Raw genomic sequence first — 17,499 nt, 5'->3', positions numbered from 1 at the left:
AGAGGCATGTAGAATGTTTTACTTTTAGCCTTTCCTTTTTTTGCAATTTTATTTATTTATTAACATTCTTATGTTACATCGGTAAAGAATATCACATTACAATACAATGCTTATTATCATATATTTTTCAGCATGTATACAAAATTTATGTACAAACTCTATATACCTAAAGATAACAAAAAAGGAAGGGGGAAAAAACAAGGACCCAAAACTATTCCAAAATAGTATTTGTACCAACACTTTGGACTTCCTGTCTATCCCGTTGTATATTCCTTTTTTACAATTGAATGTACTCTTATTATTGTATATTTCTTTACATTTTGTCTAATACATTCCTATATTAATATGTACCCTTGGTCTTATTTCTCAACTCATCTTTTTAGCCTTTCCTTCTTGTTGATTTTATCTTCTCGAAAGATTTGCTTCTCCTGCTTTAGCTTCTCAATCTACTGTTTGCTCCTCTTTGTAAACCTGGGGCTTTTGCTTTTTTTAAAACAATCGAGCGTTGCGTAAGTTTGGTGGAATAAATGCACCAATGAGATCGCTGGGTGGTCGGTCCAGAATCCCAAGATGGCGACCAGGCCTGGATTCTGATAGCTCCTCTGTTCCTCTCTGCAGACCCTGATCCCACGACACGGAAAGGAGCCTGTGGATTTTCTGTCCTTAGTGGAGACATGGCTGAGCCGGGTTTGCCAACTGCTCCAAATCCCGCTGGAGACAGTGAACCGTGGTGAGCTGGCTGCCTTCGTCTCGTACGCCATCACCTTCCCACAAAACTTCCAGGGTCTTTTGGACACCTTCTGCGTGATGAAGTAAGCTCTGCGCTCCAAACCTAAATTCGTGATTCTTGACTGTATTCACACACCCCCTTGATTCTCCAATGTCTCTTGTCTCCCTCCTCGTTTTATCGCCACAACAACCCTGTGAGGTAGGTTAGGCTGAGAGGCAGGGACTGAGCCCCAAGGCCACACACAGTGAGCTTCATGGCCGGGTGGGGATTCGAACCCTGGTCTCTTCTCAGGTCTGGCACTCTAACCACTGTACCACACTGTTCTGAGGCCAAGTGCTTACGATCTGAGGTTACATTGGGCTTTGCTTTGTTGTTGTTGTTTAGTCATTTAGTCATGTCCAACTCTCCGTGACCCCCTGGACCAGAGCACGCCAGGCACTTCTGTCTTCCACTGCCTCCCGCAGTTTGGTCAGACTCATGCTGGTAGCTTCACGAACACTGTCCCACCATCTCGTCCTCTGTCATCCCTCCATCTTTGTGCCCTCCATCTTTCCCAACATCAGGGTCTTTTCCAGGGAGTCTTCTCTTCTCATGAGGTGGCCAAAGTCTTGGAGCCTCAGCTTCAGGATCTGGCCTTCCAGTGAGCACTCAGCACTGATTTCCTTCAGAATGGAGAGGTTTGATCTTCTTGCAGTCCATGGGACTCTCAAGAGTCTCCTCCAGCACCAGAATTCAAAAGCATCCATTCTTCGGCGATCAGCCTTCTTCATGGCCCAGCTCCCTACGAACTTATATTTATACAATACAGGGATCAGTCTAATTGTGCCAAGATGTTTCCTTTTATTCCATAGTTTTCTAAATATTATTTAAATATTCCCCAATCCTTATACAGTGGTACCTCAGGTTACAGGCGCTTCAGGTTACAGACGCTTCAGGTTACAGACTCCGCTAACCCAGAAATAGTACCTCGGGTTAAGAACTTTGCTTCAGGATGAGAACAGAAATCGTGCTCCGGCGGCGCAGCAGCAGCAGGAGGCCCCATTAGCTAAAGTGGTGCTTCAGGTTAAGAACAGTTTCAGGTTAAGAACGGACCTCCGGAACGAATTCAGTACTTAACCTGAGGTACCACTTTGGCCTTTTGTTTCGGTGGGGCTCTTACTCTTCCTGTCACTTTCGCTGGCTGCAGATATTCTTCCATTAGGATCTGCCAATCTTCTATCCCCCTTACGGTTTCTTGCAACCCCTTCCCTGCCCACAGGAGCGGCATCCCGAACTTCTGTGCCGTCGCCCTGGCGCTGAACGAGTTGGGCTACCGAGTCATTGGCGTCCGCCTCGACAGCGGGGACCTGGCCAAGCAGTCGGTGGAGATACGGCGAGTGTTTCGCACCTGCAGCAAGCAGTGAGTGTGCGGCTGTTTCCCCTCGCGTCCCCCCCCCAGATTTGACCTTTCCAGGCGGAGATGTTACTGCAGAGCTGATGGCTGCGGAACAAGGCCTGATTCCTTTTTCTTTTTTTAATTTGCATTTTATTTATTTGTTAACGTTCTTATATTACATCGGTAAACGTTGTCATATTACATTAAGGGACTTACTATAATTTCTAACATGTATACAAAAATTATATACAAATTTTATATACCTAGAAAGAAAATGAAACCAAAAAAAGAACAAAGAGAAAAAACGAAAACAATTCCCCCCCAAAATCATATACATACCAACATACTAGACTTTCCCTTTGTATATTCCTTTTTTTACAAATGAATGTACTCTTATTATTGTATATTTCTTTACACATTATCTAATACATTCCTATATCAATATGTGCTCTTAGTCTTATTTCTCAACTCAGTCTCACTCAAACGTCAATCAAATGCTAGCATAGATAGCGAACCTTTATATATTTTTGAGCATATGTTTTATATCTATCCCACTTTTCCATAAATCTTTGTTTTGAATTGCCTCTCAGGGTATTTGTTAACTGCGCCATTTCAGCAAATTCTTGTAGCTTGTAATGCCAGTTTGTTATTGTGGGGGCTTCTTGTTCCTTCCATCCCTTTGCCACCAAAGTCCGAGCTGCGGCCGTTGCATATAAGAATACCTCCCTAAAGGGATCAAGGCCTGATTCCAGCCAAACTCAGGTCCATCTCTAGATTTCTTTTGCCTCTCCTGTGTCTTGCCAGATTGGTGCATGCTCTAGTTATCTCCTGCTTGGACTACTGCAATGCGCTTTATGTGGGGCTACCTTTGAAGGTGACCCAGAAACTACAACTAATCCAGAATGCAGCACCTAGACTGGTGACTGGGAGCGGCCGCCAAGACCATGTAACACTGGTCCTGAAAGATCTACATTGGCTCCCTGTACGTTTCCGAGCACAATTCAAAGTGTGGGTGCTGACCTGTAAAGCCCTAAATGGCCTCGGTCCAGTGTACCTGAAGGAGCGTCTCCACCCCTATCGTTCTGCCCGGACACTGAGGTCCAGCTCTGAGGGCCTTCTGGCGGTTCCCAGGCAGAGGGCCTTCTCGGTGGTGGCACCCGCCCTGTGGAACACCCTCCCACCAGATGTCAAAGAGAAGAACAACTACCAAACTTTTAGAAGACATCTGAAGGCAGCCCTGTTTAGGGAAGCTTTTAATGTTTAATAGGTTATTGTATTTTAGGGACGCGGGTGGTGCTGTGGGTAAAGCCTCAGTGCCTAGGACTTGCTGATCAGAAGGTTGGCGGTTCGAATCCCTGCGGCGGGGTGAGCTCCCGTTGTTCGGTCCCAGCTCCTGCCCACCTAGCAGTTCGAAAGCACGTCACAGTGCAAGTAGATAAATAGGTACCACTTTATAGCGGGAAGGTAAACGGCGTTCCGTGTGCTGCGCTGGCTCGCCAGATGCAGCTTGTCACGCTGGCCACGTGACCCGGAAGTGTCTCCGGACAGCGCTGGCCCCCGGCCTCTTAAGTGAGATGGGTGCACAACCCTAGAGTCGGACACGACTGGCCCGTACGGGCAGGGGTACCTTTACCTATGTTGGGATACTGCCAGGGAGATAAAGTCCATCTGAGCCCCCAAGCTCGGTGCCGGATGATCCATCGACCTCCCGTAGTCAGGCAGTATCAGCAAATTAGCGACACTAAGCCTCAGGCTTAGTGCACACTCTGACAGCAGAATTCACACAGCAAAAAGCTGCACAAGCATGAGAGCAGAACATGCATATTTACAGTTTTATTTGGCGTTGGTCAGAACAAAGAAGGCATGACCGTCTGCTCCGACTGCTCAGGCAAAACAGCCAGAAAACGAAAGGAACATACAACAGAAACATCCTGTGAGACAGGAAATTACGCAGGCTGTTATACAAACATCCTGCTCCCTTTTAAGGTGGAACGGAAATATCCTAACAACCTAGGTTATTGTATTTTAGTGTTTTGTTGGAAGCCGCCCAGAGTGGCTGGGGAAACCCAGCCAGATGGGCGGGGTATAAATAATAAATTATTATTATTATTATTATTATTATTATTATTATTATTATTATTCCTCAGCAGCCTGTTTCACCGCCAATGCTTAGGCGAGGGGTAGAGAACCCCAGCCTTCGCTCCAAATCATAGAATCATAGAGTTGGAAGAGACCACAAGGGCCATCGAGTCCAACCCCCTGCCAAGCAGGAAAAATGCAGCCCTCCTCTCGCCTCTCTCGCTTGCCCTCTGGGCCCTTGGGATAAGGGCCACAGCTCAGTGATGAAGCATTGGCTTTGCTTGCATATGGTCTCGGGTTCAATTCCCGGCATCTCCAGGTCTTTGGCGATCCCTCGTATGTGAGTAAGATCGTCTTCCATAAACACGGTTCTAACAATGCGTCCGTGACTGTGGAGGCCAATTCCAGATCCACATCTCCTTCCACAGTGGGGACATTGGTTCCTGGGTGGGAGCTGATCACGGTGAGGGTTTGCCAAGCCTGCCTTCCTCTTAGCACGTTTCTCCCTTGCGTCCTGAGTTCGAGTGTCTTCAAAGCCCATGACACTTTTAGTAAAGGCTGTTCTCCAACTGGAGCGCTCGCAGGCCAGTGTTTCCCAGTTGTCAGTGTTTATACTACATTTTTTTAGATTAATAATAACAATAATAATAATAATTTGTTAACTGATGCGGTTAAATGATTTTTTAAAAAAACACACACCTTGGACTGAGTTTTTGCACACCTGAAACAATTAAAACAAATCCTTATTTCCTGATGAATAGCCTTTGGACTATAATGTAACTTAAATAGAAAACTATCTTTAGAAAGATTTCTCCTCCAAAAGCATTTTATTTTAAAAATCTAATTTAAATTAAAAATATCCCATTTAAATTTTAGAAAATCAGATTTTTTTTTGATTTTTTTAAAAAAATATTTGATTTTTATCCACCCTGCTTGTGATGTCCTTTCACTGCTTTTTTGCTTGTCTTGCCATCCAGCTTTCAGGTCCCCTGGTTCGAAGCAGTCCCCATCGCCGTGAGCAACGACGTCAGCGAAGAGAACCTTCGGGAGCTCTCTCAGGAGGTGAGGACATGCTTGGTCTTGCTCAAGTTTGGTGCGTGGGACGGGGAGACTCTCTGCGAGCAAATAATTGCAGCAGGTAATAGCAATAATTACCTGCAGCAGCATAGCTCAAATTATTCGGCGCTCCAAGGAAGCCCTGTAAAAGTTTGGCCTGGCCAGGTAAGGAAAAGAGATCACAGACATTCGGTATTATTAATTTAATAATCATTTATTATTTATACCCCACCCATCTAACTGGGTTTCCCCAGCCACTCTGGGCGGCTTCCAACAAAATATTAAAAGTACAATAAAGCATCAAACATTAAAAACTTCCCTTAACTGGGCTGCCTTCAGATGTCTTCTAAAAGTCAGATAGTTGTTTATTTCCTTGACATTTGATGGGAGGGTGTTCCACAGGGTGGGCGCCACCACCGAGAAGGCCCTCGGCGCTGGACCTCAGTGTCCAGGCAGAATGATGGGCGTGGAGAGGCTCCTTCAGGTATTCTGGGCTGAGGTAAACTGGACACTTATCAGGAACTTAGATATTCCAGGTTCCCTAGCCTATTGGAATGTTATTGGGAATATTATAATACTTGTCTCTTGCCCATCTGACTGGGTTGCCCCAGCCACTCTGGGCATCTTCCAGCAAAATATAAAAACACAGTCAGATGTACATCTTCTCCCTTTGGCTTCACTGTCTTGGAAATTGGGGTGGGTAGTTGGGGCAAAGTTACTGATTTCCAATAATAATAATAATAATAATAATAATAATAATAATAATAATTCATTATTTTTTCCCCAGCCACTCTGGGCGGCTTTCAACAGAACATTAAAAACAGAATAAAACTTCAAACATTAAAAACTTCCCTAAACAGGGCTGGCTTCAGATATCTTCTAAATGTCAGATAGTTGTTTATTTCCTTGACTTCTGATAGGAGAGCATTCCACTGGGCGGGCGCCACCACCAAGAAGGCCCTCTGCCTGGTTCCATGTAACCTTGCTTCTCGCAGTGAGGGAACAGCCAGAAGGCCCTTGGAACTGGACCTCAGTGTCCAGGCTGAACGATGGGAGTGGAGATGCTCCTTCAGGTCTACTGGGCCTTTGAGGCCGTTTAGGACTTTAAAGGTCAGCACCAACACTTTGAATGTGCTCGGAAATGTACTGGGAGCCAATGTAGGTCTTTCAGGACTGGTGTTAAGCGGTCTCGGCAGCCGCTCCCAGTCACCAGTCTAGCTGCCGCATTCTGGATTATTTGTAGTTTCCGGGTCACCTTCAAAGGTAGCCCCACGTAGAGCGCATTGCAGTACTAGCTATCATGGTCCTTTCTGGGCCATCCCTCAGGCAGCAAGACGAAGATTGTCATTTTTCTGAGCCTTGCAGGGTGATGCAGCGGTTTCACCCTCAAAGGCCTAGCGATTAAGTAGATTCCACACGCAAGAGTTTGAAGATGGCTCTTTGCTTGCAGTACGGCAGCTATTAAAAGCAGCATCGTGCATGTATACTAAGTCCAGTGCAATGTGTTTCTCTCCCTTGAGCCCAGGAGAGGGTTTTCTTGCTTCCAAAACTCCTTCGTCGCAGTGCATATGCTGTCGGTCCACAGCTCTGTCTGTCCACACAAACTCAAGTGGGCACGACGTGTCCACACTCAGCAAAACAACACCATCAGCTTGATTGTAAACCACGAGCAAAACTCAGAGCGCTAAAACGAAGCATTTACCAATGAGAAAAACTGAGAATAATGTAAGGCTTTCGAAAAGTTAAAATAGCGATAGTCTGGAAAAAGATTAAAACATATACCAGCTTTCTAAACAGCATGTTGCTTTACAGTGTTTCGCGAGCTGCTCTGTGATTCTTTTTATAATATAAAGTGGTCTAAAACATAAATAAATGTGATTCTCCCCATTTTGCAGATGATCGGGGGAAGGCTGAGGTTGTGATGCTTTTATTTATTTGTTTCTTCATTCCATTGGCTTCTGAGCCATCTTTCAAAACCTAATTATTTTTCCAAAGTAGCAATTATGACTTGGCCAAGTAGGCTGAGAGCTGAGGGCCTCTGGTCTATTTAGAGCAAGCTGTTCTAACTTTTACTCCACCAGCCCTTTCTCGTGGCAGGAGAAGGCGTTGAAACTGACCTCCTTTTGAGTTTCTGAGAGTTTTGGCATGTTCCCGAGGCGGCTGGCTGCTGTGTGGGACGCAGAGAAGCGCCTGCGATGCCCATTAGCCGAGGGCGGACAACTCAATTGTTCTCTTTTGCTGTGTCCTCTTGCCAGGGGAATGAAATAGACATGATCGGCGTGGGCACTCACCTGGTGACGTGCACGCTTCAGCCGTCCCTGGGCTGCGTCTACAAGGTAAGCCAGTTCTTCCACAGAGACGCGCTTGCAGGGCCAAAATCTCTGCGGTTCGGGTCAAATCTATCCTCTAATGATTAACAGAGGGGGAAAGAGAGTAACATTTATGAGCCTGCTGGCGTGATGTTGTTGTTATTTAGTCGTTTAGTCGTGTCCGACTCTTCGTGACGCCATGGACCAGAGCACGCCAGGCACTCCTGTCTTCCACTGCCTCCCACAGTTTGGTCAAACGCATGCTGGTAGCTTCGAGAACACTATCCAACCATCTCGTCCTCTGTCGTCCCCTTCTCCTTGTGCCCTCCATCTTTCCCAACATCAAGGTCTTTTCCAGGGAGTCTTCTCTTCTCATGAGATAGCCAAAATATTGGAGCCTCAGCTTCAGGATCTGTCCTTCCATGGAGCACTCAGGGCTGATTTCCTTCAGAATGGAGAGGTTTGATCTTCTTGCAGTCCATGGGACTCTCAAGAGTCTCCTCCAGCACCAGAATTCAAAAGCATCAGTTCTTCGGCGATCAGCATTCTTTATGGTAGCTTTTCAGAAACGGGTATGCATTGGGAGACAGAATTTTGCAAATGTACAGTGGTGCCCCGCAAGACGAATGCCTCGCAAGACGAAAAACCCACTAGACGAAAGGGTTTTCCGTTTTTCGATGCGCTTCGCAAGACGATTTTCCCTATGGGCTTGCTTCGCAAGATGGAAACGTCTTGCGAGTCTTGCGATTTTTTTCGCTTTCCCCCCCCTTTTCTAAGCCACTAAGCCGCTAATAACCTTTTAGCCGCTAAGTCGCTAAGCCTTTAATAGCCGCTAAACCGCTAATAGCGCTAAGCCGCTAAGCTGCTAATAGGGTTGCTTCGCAAGACGAAAAAACCGCTAGATGAAGAGACTCGCGGAACGGATTATTTTCGTCTTGCGAGGCACCACTGTATAAGCCAGCTTTTGGCAAGCTGGGGCCTTCCAGGTGTTTTGGACTACAACTCCCATCAGCCACAGCCAGCATGACTGGCTGTGGCTGATGGGAGTTGTAGTCCAAAGGTTACCAAAGGCCAATAAAAGCATTATCTACTAGCAGTTGAGGTATTAAAGGAGGACTTGGGCTGGGTCTCTCTCTGAGAGCCAGTGTGCTGTAGTGGTTAAGAGCGGTAGTCCCGTAATCTGGTGAACCGGGTTCGCTTCCCTGCTCCTCCACATGCAGCTGCTGGGTGACCTTGGGCCAGTCACACTTCTCTGAAGTCTCTCAGCCCCACTCACCCCATAGAGTGTTTGTTGTGGGGAGGAAGGGAAAGGAGAATGTTAGCCGCTTTGAGACTCCTTCGGGTAGTGATAAAGCGGGATATCAAATCCAAACTCCTCCTCCTCTTCTTCTTCTTCTGTTTTTCTTTCCCCCCCCCCCTCTCTCTCTCTCGTTGAAATAGCGTATTTGATCCCCTAACTCAGATCCATAGAAATCTATCCTTCGGGTCATGGAGGATGATCATTATGCAGCACCCAGATGTTGTATAGAAGCTCTACCTTTCTAAACCACTAGCAAAAGCTTCCTGCACATTTTTAAATCTTGAGGACTAGAAGATTGCTTCTTCTTCCTTTAACGAAGGCAAAGCTTTTCACATTTCAGCAGCCTGCATTTCCTTCCTAATCTCACCCTGAGCAGCATAAGAGCACCTTGGGTGCAAAAAAAGAATTTTTGCTGCCATATTAAAGGTAAAGGGACCCCTGACCATTAGGTCCAGTCGCGGACGACTCTGGGGATGCGGCACTCATCTCGCTTTATTGGCCGAGGGAGCCGGCGTACAGCTTCCGGGTCATGTGGCCAGCATGACTAAGCTGCTTCTGGCGAACCAGAGCAGCGCACGGAAACACCATTTACCTTCCCGCCAGAGCGGTACCTATTTATCTACTTGCACTTTGACGAGCTTTCAAACTGCTAGGTTGGCAGGAGCAGGGACCGAGCAACGGGAGCTCAACCCGTCGTGGGGATTCGAACCGCTGACCTTCTGATCGGCAAGTCCTAGGCTCTGTGGTTTAACCCACAGCACCATCCGCGTCCCTTACTGCCACATTAATGGTATCCAAATATAGACTATTCCGGGAGCCTTGGGTTCTATATGATAACTCTTCCCCATCACCCACCAAATTTACCTGCCTGCCTGCCACCTCTCTCTGCTCCTTAATTCCCACTATCGGCACCGGATCGCTTTAAAGCTCCAGGAACTGCAAAGAACAACAAGTAGATTTGATTCCTGGAAAGAGATTCCGGCTGAGCACCGTATTTAATAGGGTGGCCCACATAATCCCGCGTTGCATTTGCCTGCCTGCCTGCCCCTGTCCTGTCTCCCCATCCTTCTCTCCATCGGTATTGCCATTATCCTAAACGGAAACCAGGTTGCTTCCATGAACAACTGCCTGTCTCTCTGTCCATAGCTGGTGGAGGTGAACGGTTCCCCGAGACTGAAGGTGACGGAAGACAAAGAGAAGACAACCTTACCTGGAATCAAGCGAGTCTACAGGCTCTGGGATGCTGGAGGTGAGATTTTGGGGACTGATTTTCGAACATAGGCTAAAGGAGATGCCTTCTGTTCTCAGAGTCCATTGCTCTCGGTCTAATAATAATAATAATAATAATAATAATAATAATAATAATAATAATAATATAATAATAATAATAATAATAATAATAATAATAATAATAATAATAAAATATTTATACCCCGCCCTTCCCGGTTCAAAAACCAGGCTTAGGGCGGCTAACAACAAATTTAAAACACTTAATTGTAAAAGCAGCATAAAATACAGTATAAAAACATGAATAACAATAAAACTCAAAATTCAGAAATCAATTTAGGGGAAATAAGCATTAGATAATCCCCAGGGCTAGCTGGCTGAATTGGTCCTACTTGGGCCAGCGAGGAGACCAGGGGAGAATGAGCTGTGGGGTCTCAGAGCAGGTAGTCTTCATAAAAGGGGAGGGAAGAGAATGGAAATAAAAGATCAGGCTGAATTCAAATTAAAGGCCAGGCGGAATATCTCTGTCTTACAGGCCCGACGGAAGGAGGTGTAACACCAAAGAGGTGTTAGGCCCAGAGGTCTAACAGAAGTCCTCAGGTGTAGAGGGCAAATAGTTCTCCATCAATGTCCCTTCCTCAAGTACTTTTGCTTGGCTGGAAATCAAAGAATCGTAGAATTGAGTTGGAAGGGACCCGCGGGTCATCTAGCCCAACCCCGTGCTATGTAGGAATCTCAGCTAAACATCCATGACAGTTGGCCACCCAACCTCTGCTTAAAATACCTTATGAGGAACGGCTGAGGGATTTGGGTATGTTTATCCTGGAGAAGAGGAGACTGAGAGGAGATGGGATAGGCCTTCTTCAGCTATCCAAATGGAGGATGGAACAAGCTTGTTTTCTCTTGCTCTGAAAGGTAGGATTCGAACCCATGGGTTCAGGTGACAAGAAAGGAGATTCCGACTAAACATTCGGAAGAACTTTCTGGGGCTAAGAGCCATTCAGCTGTGGAGAACAGCACTCGGGGGACCATCCGCCAGGGATTCTTTAGCTGTGATTCCTCTATTGGCCGGGGTTGGACTGGCCAGAGTGGTACATGCTCTGGTTATCTTCCGCTTGGACTACTGCAGTGCGCTCTACGTGTGGCTACCTTTGAAGGTGACCCGGAAACTACAACTAATACAGAATGCAGCAGCTAGACTGGTGACTGGGAGCAGCCGCCAAGACCACACAACACCAGTCCTGAAAGACCTACATTGGCTCCCAGTACATTTCCGAGCACAATTCAAGGTGTTGGTGCTGACCTTTAAAGCCCTAAACAGCCTCGGTCCAGTAAACCTGAAGGAGCATCTCCACCTCCATCGTTCTGCCCGGACACTGAGGTCCAGCTCCGAGGGCCTTCTGGCGGTTCCCTCACTGCGAGAAGCGAAATCACAGGGAACCAGGCAGAGGGCCTTCTTGGTGGTGGCACCTGCCCTGTGAAACACCCTCCCACCAGATGTCAAAGAGACCAACAACTACCAAACTTTTAGAAGACATCTGAAGGCAGCCCTGTTTAGGGAAGCTTTTAATGTTTAATAGGTTATTATATTTTACTGTTCTGTTGGAAGCCGCCCAGAGTGGCAGGGGAAACCAGTAAGATGGGCAGAGCATAAATTATTATTATTATTATTATTATTATTATTATTATTATTATTATTATTATTGCTAACCCTTGGGGGTTCCTTCCAACTCTACAATTCTGTGGTTCTGTACCTGGCCTTTCACTATCATTCCTCTCTTTTGGTCATGATCCTGCCCTTTTTTCGCTTGCAGGATTCCCGTGCATGGATCTCATGACTTTGGAAAAGGAACCTCCTCCAAGGGCCGGGCAGGAGGTGGACTTCTGGCTGGTGGGAACAACCCAGGAAGCTGGAAAAGTGACTCCTTCAGCAGTCGAAATGCTGAACCGCGTCTATCTCAAAGATGGGCAGGTGGGGAGGAAGACCCTTGCGGTCCTTTCTTTGCAAGACTTCATGTGTTCCGATGTTGCTTTGCATTTAGGGCTGCCTCTGAAGACGGTTTGGAAACTTCAGCCAGTGTAGAATTCAGCGGCCAGGAAGCTCTCCAGAGCAAGACAGTTTAAGCATATTACACCAATGCACTGGCTGCCAATTAGTTTCTGGGCCCAATTCAAAGTGCTGGTCTTGACCTGTAAAGCCTTAAATGGTTCAGGACCGCAATACCTCAAGAACCGCCTCTTTCCATATGAACCTACCCGGACCCTGAGATCATCTTCTGAGGCCCTAATTTGTGTGCCTCCTCCTTGAGAGGTCTGGAGGGTGGCAACACGAGAACGGGGCCTTCTCTGCAGTAGCTCCCCGTTTGTGGAACACTCTCCCCAGTGAAGTTCACCTGGCGCCTTCATTAGACATCTTTAGGCGCCAAGCAAAAACGTTGATCTGATGCCCTTTTAAATTTGTTTTTTTGTGGGGCGCGGGCTATTGGGTTGCTGTTTTTCCTTTTATTATGTATTTTGTGGTTTTATATTTTGATTTTTCTCTGTGAACCGCGCTGAGACCCCCAGGTATAGGGCGGTATAGAAATTCAATAAATAACAATAACAATAATTATGTCAGCCTTCAGCATAGAGCCTTGTGCTTTCTGGCCAGGGTGGAGTCAGAGCCCAAATGAGAGAGAAATAAAATATTTCGGGACTCATAGAAGATCCCAGTTCTCATTTGGGTGGTCAGTTTGGGTGCAGAGAGTTGGAGGAAGAAAGCAGTTTCTCTGTCTGTCAGCCGTTGTTGTGCCACGTGACTAAACTGGGCAGAACAGCTGTTATTCGGGGATGCTTAAAATATTTAAAAGATTGCTATGTCTTTTACCCTGAATGACACCTTCCTGTCTTCCTAAGCAGGGTTAAGTGTCATGCATCCATTGCAATGCTAAATAAACCTCCTGATTGACTGATGATTGCATTATTGACTATCAGGATATTGGGTAAAAAGGTAAAGGTACCCCTGCCCGAAGGCCAGTCATGACCGACTCTGGGGTTGCGTGCTCATCTCGCTCAAGAGGCCGGGAGCCGGCGCTGTCTGAAGACACTTCCGGGTCACGTGGCCAGCGTGACAAAGCTGCGTCTGGCGAGCCAGCACCAGCGCCGCACACGGAAACGCCGTTACCTTCCCGCTATAAAGCAGTCCCTATTTATCTACTTGCACTTAAGGGTGCTTTCGAACTGCTAGGTTGGCAGGAGCTGGGACCGAAAGACGGGAGCTCACCCCGCCGCGGGGATTCGAACCGCCGACCTAACGATCGGCAAGTCCTAGGCACTTTGGGTATTGAACCCCAATATAAAGAAAGGAGTTTGTGACTAAAAATCAGGCAGAACTTTATTGCAGTATGAGCTGTCGGCCTCTCCTTCTCTGCAGGTTTTTAAGCAGAGGTTGGATGGTCACCGGTCCGGGATGCTTTTGCTAAGATTCCTGCATTTCAGTGGGTTGGACTAGATGACCCTCGGGGTCCCTTCCAACTCTACAATTCTATGATTCTCTCTCCCCAGCACCATATTGTTCTTTGCCTCAGGCAGCCAAGATGTCTTGGGATCGCCTCTGGTTGGAAGACAGTCCCCAGCTCCTGAATTAGATGGGATTTTGGTCTGCTCTTAGGATTTTATTCCTGATTCTACAACATTTTGAAATGCTTTCCTTCTGCCTTTCCCACCACAAAGGTCTGCCAGCCACTCCCCAGCCTTCTGGAGATCAGGGACCATGCCCAGGCCTCGCTGAACAAGCTCAACCCTGCGCACAAGAGACTGAAGGACGCGGAGACCTACAAGGTACAAAGGGGCCGAACGATGCCGATTCATAATCTCTTAATGTGGATAATAATAATAATAATTTATTATTTATACCCCGCCCATCTGTCTGAGTTTCCCCAGCCACTCTGGGCGGCTCCCAATCGAGTGTTAAAAACAATACAGCATTAAATATTAAAAACTTCCCTAAACAGTGCTGCCTTCAGATGTCTTTTAAAGAGAAGATAGCTGCTTATTTCCTTCACATCTGCTGGGAGGGCGTTCCACAGGGCAGGCGCCACCACCAATAAGGCCCTTTGTTTGGTTCCCTGTAACCTCACTTCTCGCAATGAGGGAACGGCCAGAAGGCCCTCGGAGCTGGATCTCAGTGTCCGGGCTGAAGGATGGGGGTCACTGCTTCCTCTTAAACCAGGGTTTCCCAGACTTGGGTCTCCAGCTGTTTATGGACTGGTGTTTTCACATGAGTAGAATGTGTGCTCTTATTTAAAATGCATCTCTGGGTTATTTGTGGGGCATAGGAATTCGTTCCATTATTTTTTTCAAAATATAGTGCGGCCCCCCACAAGGTCTGAGGGACGGTGGACCGGCCCCCTGCTGAAAAAGTTTGCTGACCCCTAGCATAGATGGTCCATGGGGTTCCCTTCCATCTCCTACAATTCTGTGATCTGTGATCCCTCTTTCTCAACTTCTCCTGCCCTCAGGTGGCTGTGACAGAAAAGCTCCACCGGCTTCTCCTCGATCTCCAGAGAGGCAGCCAGTGACCCGCAAAGCCTTTTCCCATGCCCAAGAGGGGGGGGCGGCAGCAGCACCCCCTCTGCGCCGTGCCTCGGATCCTGCTCCCAGCCGCCGCCACCACCGCCGCAGCACCTTTCCTGTGCCTTAAGAACTGAAAGTGCCCCTTTGTGCTCAACGGATCTGTCTAGGAATGTATTGCACACTGCCAGTGTGGGAATTGGGGGGGGGCTGGGATCCAAACCTCATGAATAGAGAGCTTGAGGAGCACCTGTAGGACAGGTTTCAGCAGGTAGAATTCAGTTCAGGGCGCTTGCAGGCTGGTTGCTATTTTCCAGTGGGACTCAAAATCACCTGCTGGCAGATTTGGGTTGCACAAGTTGGTTGGGAGGCCTTACACAGCAAACCTCACCCCCCCCCCCGGCAAAAAAAAGACTGGACTCTTTGCAATAGTAGAGATCCACACGGGTGGCGCTGTGGGTTAAACCACAGAGCCTAGGACTTGCCGATCAGAAGGTCGGCGGTTCGAATCCCCGCGACGGGTTGAGCTCCCGTTGCTCGGTCCCTGCTCCTGCCCACCTAGCAGTTCGAAAGCACATCAAAGTGCAAGGAGATCAATAGGTACCGCTCTGGCGGGAAGGTAAACGGCGTTTCCGTGCGCTGCTCTGGTTGGCCAGAAGCAGCTTAGTCATGCTGGCCACATGACCCGGAAGCTGTACACCGGCTCCATCGGCCAATAAAGAGAGATGAGCGCCGCAACCCCAGAGTTGGCCACGACTGGACCTAACGGTCAGGGGTCCCTTTACCTTTTACTGAGAAAGTTGTGGGCCAACGCTTGCTTTGACTCCCGGTCACCCACGAACAAATGAGGAGGGATGCTTATTCAGTAGCCAACCTTGCCTCGTCTAACCTGCAAACAAATCAGGATTAATTCTCCATAAAGCAGGTTGCCTTGGAAGCACCCAAAAGACAACATTTTGTGCAGGTAAAGTGATATTTGCCTCAAACTGGATCAGGCAAACCAGAGGCAAAATATTAGTCCAGGATAATAGGGGCATGGGCTTTCCAGTGAGGATTTTCCCCACTGGGTCGGCTAGCCCTCGCCCCTAATATTCAGCATTCTGGGGGGGAGAACAGGTCGGAACTGCAACAAAATGTTGCAGTTTATCCCCCCCTGCCCCCGGTGCAGTATCCTCCCTGGTACTGCAAGCTGCAAGGGTCTGTTTGCTCCGCAGCCCCCCCCCCAAGCTGTCAGGGCTGGAGTCAAGATGCAGGTCCACAAAAAAGGAAGCAAATCTCTGATGCCAGTGAAGTTAACTCTTTATTCAATGGAAGGAGATGCAACTCAGCCTAGTGGTCTCAGCAAACCTTCCCAGGTGGCCCTGCCCCCTGGAGCAGTTGTCCCTGTCTTCCACCCTCTCTAAGCCTCCTCCCTCTCCCAGATGTTTCCCAAGCAGCCTCAAACTTCGTTTCTGCACCTCTGGCCTCTGTTCTGCCCTCCGCATTTTTCTGTGCCTTCTTGGAGACCAGGGGGAAAAGGGAGGGAGACTCCCTGGATTTTTCTGCCATCTCTTGACCCCCCCCCCCTCTGCTTCAGCCATGGGAGTCCAAACTGCTCTCTGTCACAGGCTCTTCCCGCTCACTAAACCCAGTCACTTACAATATCAGGAAAATCATAAAACACAGCGGGAATGCATTGAATTGCATTTGGGTATAACAGAGACCATACAGATATAGCGGCAGTTAAAAATATGTGTTAAATCTTGATAACTAACATATAACCTAAAATTGTCATTTAAAACCTTAATCATTTGGTAGTACAGCTTGTTCCCTAAGTTTTATGGCAGTCACACAGAATTTGGCCACCCTGAGTGTGATCTCTAGATCCTTGTCTTCTACCAGGAGTTTTAGACACTGAAATTCGGATCCGTTTGGAGATTTTTTTATAATAGGAATGATAAATACCGAGCGTATATCCCCGGAGAAACGGCAGCGTAACAAGACATGAGAGAGTTTCTACCTCCATCAAGCCGCAGGGGCAGACTCATTCCACGTACGGTTTACCCTCGAATCTGCCCTGCAATCTGTCCCTGACATCCGTTTTCCTTTTCCAATGGACATTTGACATTCCGTGGCACCCGCTCAACATGCTCAGTCCTTACCGGGCTGGGTTTATGTGCTTGTGTCCCCCTGCCCGCCAATGCACTACTGCAAATCTTGCATTAAGATACACCCTTCTCGTTCCTCACGGGTCCTGTTTTGACTCCATTGCCGCCGCCACCAACCACCCGAGTTTGGTGACAGAGGTGGGCTGCGATTCTAAACAGGAGCATCCAAACAGGACTAACCTATTGTGGCATAGACAGATTTAACAGTGCCTTGAATGTTAGCAATCCTGGCTTTTATACCTGTATGAGAACATACTGGACTGCCTGTACGCTCCTCTTAATTTTTGCGTGTGGCTTAACAATCAAACTGCACCATAGTCTTTGGGGAAAACGGCACCGCTTTCAAATAAATGCATATAGATTTCTGTACGCAAGAGAAATAAATTGTGCGATCCTTATTCTAAACGTGTGTGTCTGTTGCAATATGGATTTGGAATATATGGTTTTTGCTATGGATTAGATTCTGCCCTGGCAAGGTGGAGAAGTAACTGATTTGCACCCACAGCTGTTGGGGAAAGCGTGATTTTAGTCAAGTTAGGGGTGGGGAAGCTTTGACCCTCCAAATGTTGCCAAACTACAACTCCCATCATCCCCAGCAAGCATTGCAAGCGACCAGAGATGGGAGTTCAGAAATATCTAGGGGTCCAAACCGATTTAAGTATCTTTGCTGGATCTTTACCATGACACTGAAATGCGAGTTTCAAAATGCCGGCAGAAACGAGGGA

The 17,499-nt window shown here is 47.5% G+C and overlaps 1 protein-coding gene across 1 annotated transcript in view; it reads left to right on the top strand.

Moving 5' to 3' along the window:
• The window catches only part of NAPRT (nicotinate phosphoribosyltransferase), a 30,788-nt gene extending 16,053 nt beyond the window's left edge, over positions 1 to 14,735 (top strand). The window contains exons 6-13 of the mRNA XM_053395146.1: positions 619 to 812; positions 1,989 to 2,129; positions 5,162 to 5,246; positions 7,496 to 7,576; positions 9,996 to 10,098; positions 11,891 to 12,048; positions 13,788 to 13,895; positions 14,576 to 14,735. Of these exons, the coding sequence (XP_053251121.1) occupies positions 619 to 812; positions 1,989 to 2,129; positions 5,162 to 5,246; positions 7,496 to 7,576; positions 9,996 to 10,098; positions 11,891 to 12,048; positions 13,788 to 13,895; positions 14,576 to 14,635 (930 nt within the window). The 3' untranslated portion in view covers positions 14,636 to 14,735. The remainder of the gene's footprint in view (positions 1 to 618; positions 813 to 1,988; positions 2,130 to 5,161; positions 5,247 to 7,495; positions 7,577 to 9,995; positions 10,099 to 11,890; positions 12,049 to 13,787; positions 13,896 to 14,575) is intronic.
• The last annotated feature ends 2,764 nt before the right edge of the window (positions 14,736 to 17,499 follow it).

Source organism: Podarcis raffonei, chromosome 7, assembly GCF_027172205.1.
Source record: "Podarcis raffonei isolate rPodRaf1 chromosome 7, rPodRaf1.pri, whole genome shotgun sequence".
Taxonomy (NCBI): domain Eukaryota; kingdom Metazoa; phylum Chordata; class Lepidosauria; order Squamata; family Lacertidae; genus Podarcis; species Podarcis raffonei.
Note: the sequence above shows the minus strand (reverse complement) of the source record. Positions and strands in the feature narration are given on the sequence as shown.